We start from the raw sequence: 7,746 nt of genomic DNA, 5'->3' as shown, positions 1-7,746 counted from the left end.
CCCCCCCCCCCCCTCTCTCTCTCTCTCTCTGTGGAAGTGGGCATTCTTTTAGATATACAATAATTTATTGCATCGCTTTATCTTGCTAATTTTTTATGCAGGAAATTTGCCAGATCGAGATGCAGAAGGTGGATATAAATCTGGGGCCACCATTCTTGGCATTTCCTTTTTGGGGGATATTGAAGCGACAACCAACCAGCCCTTCTTTCCCTTTTAAGAAACTCTTCCGTCGCCTCTCTTCCCTATCCGCCTGAGCTTTCATGGAAGTCTCAGCTGATGATCGTCTTGATTTTGGGAAGATGGGTTATGGGTAAAACCCCAAATCTCCATTCCTTTTTTTATTTGCTTCTTTTTGTTCATGTTTTCGTTCTTTTGATGCTCTATTTGCAGATGCTGAACTGGGGGTTTTCGATTTGTGTTCTGTTTTAATTTGTGGGTTCTTGTTTATAGATGTCAGCATTACCGTAGGAGATGTAGGATTCGAGCCTCTTGCTGTAATGAGATCTACCCCTGTCGCCATTGTCATAACGAGGCTTCGGTTTGTTCTTGCTGTTGGTTGATGTTCTTAACTTTCTCGTTTACTCTTACTTATGTATTTCATTCTCTGTTGTTGATGCATTAGAGTGTGATGAGCAGACCCTTTGATCGTCATGAGCTCAATCGTTTTGACGTTAAACAAGTACGGTTTTCTTTGATCTTTATCTCATTCCTTATGTTGAATTTTTACTCTTATGTGTAAAGTGTACAATAGCAGTCGATTGATATCTTTTCCCAAACCTGAACCAGGTCGTCTGTGCGGTTTGTGACACGGAGCAGCCAGTATGTCAATGTTATTTCTGTCATATTATAGCTTTTTGAGTTTGATATTTCCATACTTAAGTAAAAACTTAATTTACTTTATGGTGATTTTCTTGATCACTATTCACTTCTCCGTTTTGCAGGTTGCTCGAGTTTGTACGAATTGTGGTGTGAATATGGGAGAGTACTTCTGTGAAATATGCAAATTCTTTGATGATGATGTAAATATTATGATTTTTGTTTCTTGTTTTTTGCTCATTATGTGTATACTTGGAGTTAACAAAGCAAGAATTGGTGGTTGTATGTTTGTTCTTCGTCTGTAAGCCTGCTTTTCCTTCATGGTTTCCATGCTTCTCTGCAGATTGAGAAGGGGCAGTTCCACTGTGAGGATTGTGGGATTTGTAGGTTAGCTTGGAATCTTTGTCAACTTTTCTAATCTTTCCTTTTTAATCTGTTAATGGGGTTATTGAATCAGGTCGTTTGAGCTGACTGATCTCATGTAAACAGGGTTGGCGGTCGAGAAAACTATTTTCATTGCAAGAAGTGTGGTAAATCTTGATACTCTTTAAGGCTTTTGTTAGTATCAGTTGAGTCAGTTTGTTGATACTTTTAATGTTATTATGTTCATCAGATATTGTGAATGCTCGGTTTGTTCGACTGAATTTTATGCTGACCATTCTAATATCTTGTCCACATAACAAGTCAACTTCTATTCATGAGAGTAGAAAGCCTAAGCTATGTACTCTGAGAAGTATGCTAGAGCTTAGAAACTGATGGTATTCATAATGTTTGCAATTCTTCGAATCTGATATAGGATCTTCAAATTGTTCTACTTGTGTTAGCCAAATTTTCAAAATATAATAGGCGATTCTATATGGGATGAATGGTAGGCTCTGCTCCCGTTTATTGATGATTGTCATTTTGTTGATGTGAAATCCCACCTCGGTTGGAGAGGAGAACGAAACATTCTTTATAAGGGTGTGCAAACCTCTCCCTAGCATACGTGTTTTTAAAACCTTGGCGGGAAGCCCGAAAGGGAAAACTCAAAGAGGACAATATCTGCTAGTAGTGAGCTTGGACCGTTACAAATGGTATCAGAGCCAGACACTAAGCGATGTGTCAGCGAGGAGGCTGAGCCTTGAAGGGGGGTGGATTGGAGGGTCCCCCATCGATTGGAGAAGGAAACGAGTGCCAGCGAGAACGCTGGGCTTCGAAGGGAGGTGGATTGTGAAATCCTACATCGGTTGGAGAGGGAACAAAGCATTCTGTGTAAGGGTGTGGAAACCTCTCCCTAGCAGACACATTTTAAAAACTTTTTGAGAAAGTCCGAAAGGGAAAGCCCAAAAAGGACAATATCTGCTAGCAGTGGGCTTGAGCCATTACCGTTTATTCCTTAGATTTACATGAATATTATTGCAATATGAGAGTATAGATTGTCAGTGTAATGTTTTTTTTTTTAAAAAAACCTATAGGGTTAGGCATCCTACTTTGACCTCAATCTCTCTTTGATTTTCCTAACACTCCGGGTTGGATTGAGCTCTCTTTTCTTGCTGCTGTTGATTCATTACACCATCTATTAACTTTTTCTGCAAGTAAAAATGTCATCAAGTACAAAGAATCTGGTCATTTGTGCTAATTTTTTTTCTTATACTCTTAAAAGGATCATGTTACTCCGTTAATTTGCGTGACAATCATTCATGTATTGAGAACTCTATGCAGCACCACTGTCCAATATGTTATGAGGTCTTTTCCCACCCTTTTCCTGTTCTTTTTTAAAAAGCGAGTTCCCATATTTATATCCTCACACCTCCATGCTGGGTGTTTAACAGTTCCTTTTCGACACGCTGAAAGACGTGGCTGTTATGAAATGTGGCCACACAATGCATCGTGAATGTTACTTCGAGATGATAAAACGTGATAAGTAAGTCGTAAAGCTTGTCTTTGTTTCATTCGTTTCAAAGCCATAACGTCTTTGCATGATAGATGTATAATGATAATTTGTGCCATAACCCAGATACTGTTGTCCCATTTGCTCCAAGTCAGTTACTGACATGTCCAAAGCATGGAAACAATTAGACGAGGAGGTAACTATAACTAAGTACAATTAGTCTATTTAGTAAAGAGAAATCATGCATGTTATATGAGTTCTACGAATGCATAGGCACTATCCTTTGTTAAACATATCTTGACTTGTAATATTTTCTCTGCTGTGTGTTGTTTAGATTGAAGCAACAGTCATGCCGGAGGAATATCGTCACAAAAAGGTTTTTGCCGCTTTTTTACCATCTTTAGCTATTTGTTCTCTGTCGTGGAGTTCTATTAGGGAGACCCGGATCTCTAATCTCTTGATTGAGTATATATGTGTTACCGCTTATGTCTTTACATTTGCTAGAATAGTTTTGGGGAAAGCATTAGATTCCTCAATTTTAACATCTCAAACCCACCACTAGTAGATATTGTTCGCTTTAGCCCGTTACGTATCGCTGTCTCACGGTTTTAAAACGCATCTGCTAGGGAGAGGTTTCCACACTCTTTTAAGAAATATTTTGTTCCCCTCTCCAATTGATATGGGATCGTGCAATCCACACCCCCCTTGGGGACCCAGCGTTCTCGCTAGCACACCGCCCGGTGTTTGGGTCTGATGCCATTTGTAACAACTCAAGCCCACCGCTAGCAGATATTGTCTGCTTTGGCCTGTTACGTATCGCTGTCAGCCACACGGTTTTTAATTTGCTAGGGAGAATTTTCCATACCCTTATAAGAAATATTTTGTTCCCTTCTCCAACCAACGTAGGATCTCACATCAATGGTGAACTAATTCAGCCAACTTGATTAGATGATTTCTTGACATTATCTTTTACATTCACTCAATGTTTGCTTGTTATAAACATTTTATTATGAGCCAATGATGCAAGAAACACCCTGCACTGTGAAAACTTCTAGTGTCCCTTCGGTTTCCTCTGCTACCACACGCTTTTGTCCGGCTATCAGGCGGGCTCGTGCTTATCTTATGTGATTTCTCCTGTACTTGAATCTTTTTTCTTCAATCCCAAGAAAGTTTCATGAAGATAGAAGGAGAAAATTATGTTTACGTTTACGATTTGCAGGTTTGGATATTGTGCAACGACTGCAACGACACGACCGAAGCGTACTTTCACATAATCGGGCAGAAATGCTGCCACTGCCAATCGTACAACACGCGCGCCATTGCTCCCCCGGTTCTCCCACAGTGATAGATTCTTATATCTTCAAAAGAAGAAGGCATGTGAAGGGGGTTTGGTTGTGGCTTCTGTATCAGTATTGTCTTCCTTAATTCAACTTCAAAGATTGCATTTGTGATTCTTCCTCCATTGGTGGAGTCTTAAAGAAACCCAGGTATGCAAGAAAGAATGCATGGGGAAATGAATTTGTAAGCATATTATTATTATTGTTATTATTATTATATCCATCTAAGATACCAACTTCAGTGAATATCTTCCTTTTTCCTTGTTGTTATAATATGATACATACCGCATTCAGACACATCTCTCTCCTTCCATTGCTTTTGCTCTTCTGGTTTATAAGCAAGAGGTTCTTTAGGTTCATGTTTAATTACAATTTTTATTTTGATTTGATATAATGGCCCTATTGGGTATGCCATGTTTTGGGTAATTTTGATATATATACGTATATATGTGTTCCTCGACTATCTTATGAGCTTATCTATCTAATTCTACAATATTAAGTACTAAAAAAACTCATAGAATGTTAAATATGGTTAAAATTACTTTTGACATGATCGAAATTACTTCTAAATATTTAATGTTTGATTTTATAATTTAACGTTATTTAAACCCGTCCCATTTCTTTGAATTAGACTTCAATGAAAAGAAGAGCTTAATAAGCCTTAAACTTTTAATTTTATTTATTAAATTTCTAAATTTTAAAAAATGTTTAAAATTTTGCAATTTTTTTTTAAATCACAAATCTATTAGAAACAAAAATTTAAAATTATATCTAATATCACAAATTTTAAAAATATTTGATATACCTTTGGATCTATTAAATTTCAATTTAAATTTTAAAAAATTTGTATTTATTTATATTTATATATGTCAAAATTCGTAATTAAAATAAAAAATATATTAAATGACTAAATTGAAATTTATAAATTTATATACACCAAAATAAAGCTAAATTAGGCCAATTAAATTTTCAAGTGGTTAAAATAATAATTAGTATGCAAATTAGTGGTGAGGCTGCACGGTAGAAGCGTGGGGTGTTTTGTAGACGAGCAATTCCTGCAAAACCCTCATCAAATCGATTCCCTGGGTTTGGCTTTCACCTTCGTCGCTAGCCGAGTTCCATCGCAGAACCGATTCAATCTTCCCGCTCTTCACATCTTTGTTGAAATGCAAGTCGTCTCGAGCGCTCGTAGGCTCTCCAATATTCTCCAATCTTCTTCCATATTTCTCCAGTTCGATCGATTTCTTGTTTCGAATTTTCCTGTAAACGAGGATCGGCGAGCTTTTTATCAATGGCGGACTATCTCTGGTAATTGTTTTTACCTTTTCTAATCTTCAATGCTGCGTCTTACTTGTGTCATCTTTCCTGTTTCATTTCGTCCATTTGGAAGTCTATGAGCTGAAAATTACTGGAAGCGTATCGGGATTTATGTTGTTTAGGTCAGATTTTCTGGTTATTTGAAGTAGTATGGTTAGGAAATGGGAGGAGGGGAGTTTCTAATGCTTGAAATGCTCGAAAATGAAATTTGAGGTTCATTATTTGACAATGAAATGAACAGGCATAGCTCAGCAATGCTGTTCATCAATGACACAAGAATGTTCCATTCCCATGTATCTCTCGATGCCTAATGCTTCTTTCTCATCAGAGGCTTATGCTGCCGAGGGCACCGCTACAGGTTGTTCTTTTGCTCTCCTTGATTCTGCTGGCCTTTTCTGGTTTGTTTGGCATAATTTCGGAAATTATGTAACAGGATTTTATTCTGTTTTGTGTAGCCACTGCCAAGGAAATACATGATAAAATGCTTGAATCTGTAGAGGTTAAAAGAAGCATGCCTCCCAATGCTTGGATGTGGTCATTGATCGAAAATTGTAAAACCTACGAGGATATTCAGCTTCTATTTGGCATTTTGAAAAGGCTGCGGATATTTGTTAGTCTCTCTTAGCTCTCACACTTTTATTATTATGTTTCCTTCTGAGATCACTTTTTTAATTTGCCCATTTGGTTTTGGTTGTAGAGGCTATCAAATCTTCGTATTCATGATAATTATAATTCTCATCTTTGCCAAGAGATCACCAAAGCATGCATACGGGCTGGTGCCCTTCATTTTGGTATGCCATAAACGTCCATTCCTTTCTAGCTTGGTTGCTGAATCTACATTTTAGCATCGCCAATTGGTTTACACTATATTCTTTTTCGTGCTCAGGAAAGAAGACCCTGTGGATTCATAATGTGAATGGATTGACGCCTAGTGTTGCATCTGCTCACCATTTACTGGTCTTAATCATATATTTAATACTATCATATTTATTGTCGAGCTTTCAGTTTTTTGATTTGTTTATCTACTTGTTGTCTTCCCGTTCAGGCATATGCCGAAGAACACAATGATCTCAAACTCATGGCTGAAGTTGTGACACTTATAAGAAGGAATAAATTGCCACTACAACCTGGTACTGCAGATATTGTTTTCAGGTATGTAATTTTATTTTGTTATTCTCATGACATTTACAATCAGGTTTGTTTGATTCAGCTCGATTATGTTATATGTCTTCCACAAATAATCTAGCATTAATATACATGACTTGTGATTTGTGCATCTGTTTCGATCGAAATAACATATTTTCTTTTTTGCAATCTGAAGTTACGAGTCATGTCATGTATCTCCTGCATTATTCGTTGTAAGATTGAAAGTCTGTGTTGTATTGATCCTTTGCAGGATTTGTTATAATGCTGATGATTGGGAGCTGCTTTCCAAATACTTCAAAAAATTCTCCAAGGCTGGAGTAAAATTTCGTCGAACATCTTTTGAGACGTTGATGAGATTTGCTTCCAAAATAGGTAGCCACGTTAGTTATTCAATGTTTTGGTTGTTTGCATATTTTTAAACATTGGTATACATAAATCATTGTGACCAACTTTTCCAAGTACTTTGGACACTATTTTCACTATACTAAATAGTTTCTTATCAATCTCCAAAACTTCCTTTGCATAGGAGATGTTGATTGTCTATGGAAATTTGATAGGATGAGATCTGAAACAATGGAGCAACATACTCTCGGAACTGCATTTTCACGTGCTAAGGTAATGAAATTCACGGCGTATTCGAATTTGTTGCATTCATTTGTAAAATTAATTGAAGCCATGTGGTTCTAGTTTTCCAAAGTGCTTATATAACAAGTGTTTCACTATTCTTTTATTCAAGGAGAAAAAAATAAATAAATAAATAAATAAGCAGGTGATTGATGATAAATTTTTTTCAACAGTCAAGCCATACACAGTTGATTTTCTTTTTGTTCATTTTCAGGGTCTTCTATTAGAACGTAAGCCTGAGGAAGCTGCTGCTCTCCTTCATGAAATTTATCAGGTGGTTGCTGCTCTCAATATTTTTTCTCTCTTATGAACAAGTCTTTATCAGCTTTAGACGTCTGTGTTTCGCCATGTTATAGCTGATCCATGCATAATATCACAAAAAATGGATACAAATTTTGGCGGCTACTTATACTTAGTATCGACAATAGGTCTGGAAAAGTATCTAAAAATGGAAAATTTAGATATTTGTACTTCGACAAAAGAACCATGTCATATATGTTTGAAATAGATTCCATTTTGAGAGAGTTGAAAAGGCACTATCTCGTTGAAAGGTTCTATACATCATATTCATTTGTGTTTGGTTAATTGTCGACACCCATGGATAGGAGACAAAAAAAAAAAAAAAAAAAAAAAAAA

At 36.7% G+C, this 7,746-nt stretch overlaps 2 protein-coding genes across 4 annotated transcripts in view; both read left to right on the top strand.

Moving 5' to 3' along the window:
- The window catches only part of LOC111457930 (E3 ubiquitin-protein ligase MIEL1-like), a 4,718-nt gene extending 398 nt beyond the window's left edge, over window positions 1-4,320 (top strand). Inside the window, exons 2-13 of one of the 2 annotated variants that reach the window (XM_023100381.1) lie at window positions 102-310; window positions 451-538; window positions 623-679; window positions 787-819; window positions 942-1,019; window positions 1,160-1,203; window positions 1,306-1,346; window positions 2,459-2,541; window positions 2,628-2,719; window positions 2,813-2,882; window positions 3,021-3,062; window positions 3,906-4,320. In XM_023100381.1, coding sequence (XP_022956149.1) covers window positions 261-310; window positions 451-538; window positions 623-679; window positions 787-819; window positions 942-1,019; window positions 1,160-1,203; window positions 1,306-1,346; window positions 2,459-2,541; window positions 2,628-2,719; window positions 2,813-2,882; window positions 3,021-3,062; window positions 3,906-4,031 — 804 coding nt within the window. In that variant the 5' untranslated portion in view covers window positions 102-260 and the 3' untranslated portion in view covers window positions 4,032-4,320. Of the gene's footprint in view, window positions 1-16; window positions 311-450; window positions 539-622; window positions 680-786; window positions 820-941; window positions 1,020-1,159; window positions 1,204-1,305; window positions 1,347-2,458; window positions 2,542-2,627; window positions 2,720-2,812; window positions 2,883-3,020; window positions 3,063-3,905 lie in introns of those variants that run through there. The other variant, XM_023100380.1, reaches the window with a different exon arrangement.
- A 742-nt stretch (window positions 4,321-5,062) lies between these two features.
- Window positions 5,063-7,746, top strand: part of LOC111458035 — a 3,930-nt gene continuing 1,246 nt past the window's right edge. For both annotated transcript variants that reach the window (XM_023100529.1, XM_023100528.1), the window contains exons 1-9: window positions 5,063-5,331; window positions 5,582-5,698; window positions 5,796-5,950; window positions 6,038-6,131; window positions 6,227-6,297; window positions 6,386-6,492; window positions 6,737-6,858; window positions 7,013-7,101; window positions 7,325-7,384. In XM_023100529.1, coding sequence (XP_022956297.1) covers window positions 5,190-5,331; window positions 5,582-5,698; window positions 5,796-5,950; window positions 6,038-6,131; window positions 6,227-6,297; window positions 6,386-6,492; window positions 6,737-6,858; window positions 7,013-7,101; window positions 7,325-7,384 — 957 coding nt within the window. In that variant the 5' untranslated portion in view covers window positions 5,063-5,189. The remainder of the gene's footprint in view (window positions 5,332-5,581; window positions 5,699-5,795; window positions 5,951-6,037; window positions 6,132-6,226; window positions 6,298-6,385; window positions 6,493-6,736; window positions 6,859-7,012; window positions 7,102-7,324; window positions 7,385-7,746) is intronic.

The sequence above is a fragment of the Cucurbita moschata genome, unplaced genomic scaffold (assembly GCF_002738365.1).
Source record: "Cucurbita moschata cultivar Rifu unplaced genomic scaffold, Cmos_1.0 Cmo_Scf00020, whole genome shotgun sequence".
NCBI classification, from domain to species: Eukaryota; Viridiplantae; Streptophyta; class Magnoliopsida; order Cucurbitales; family Cucurbitaceae; genus Cucurbita; species Cucurbita moschata.
The sequence above is the reverse complement of the archived record's forward strand: the minus strand, read 5'-3'. Positions and strand labels throughout refer to the sequence as shown.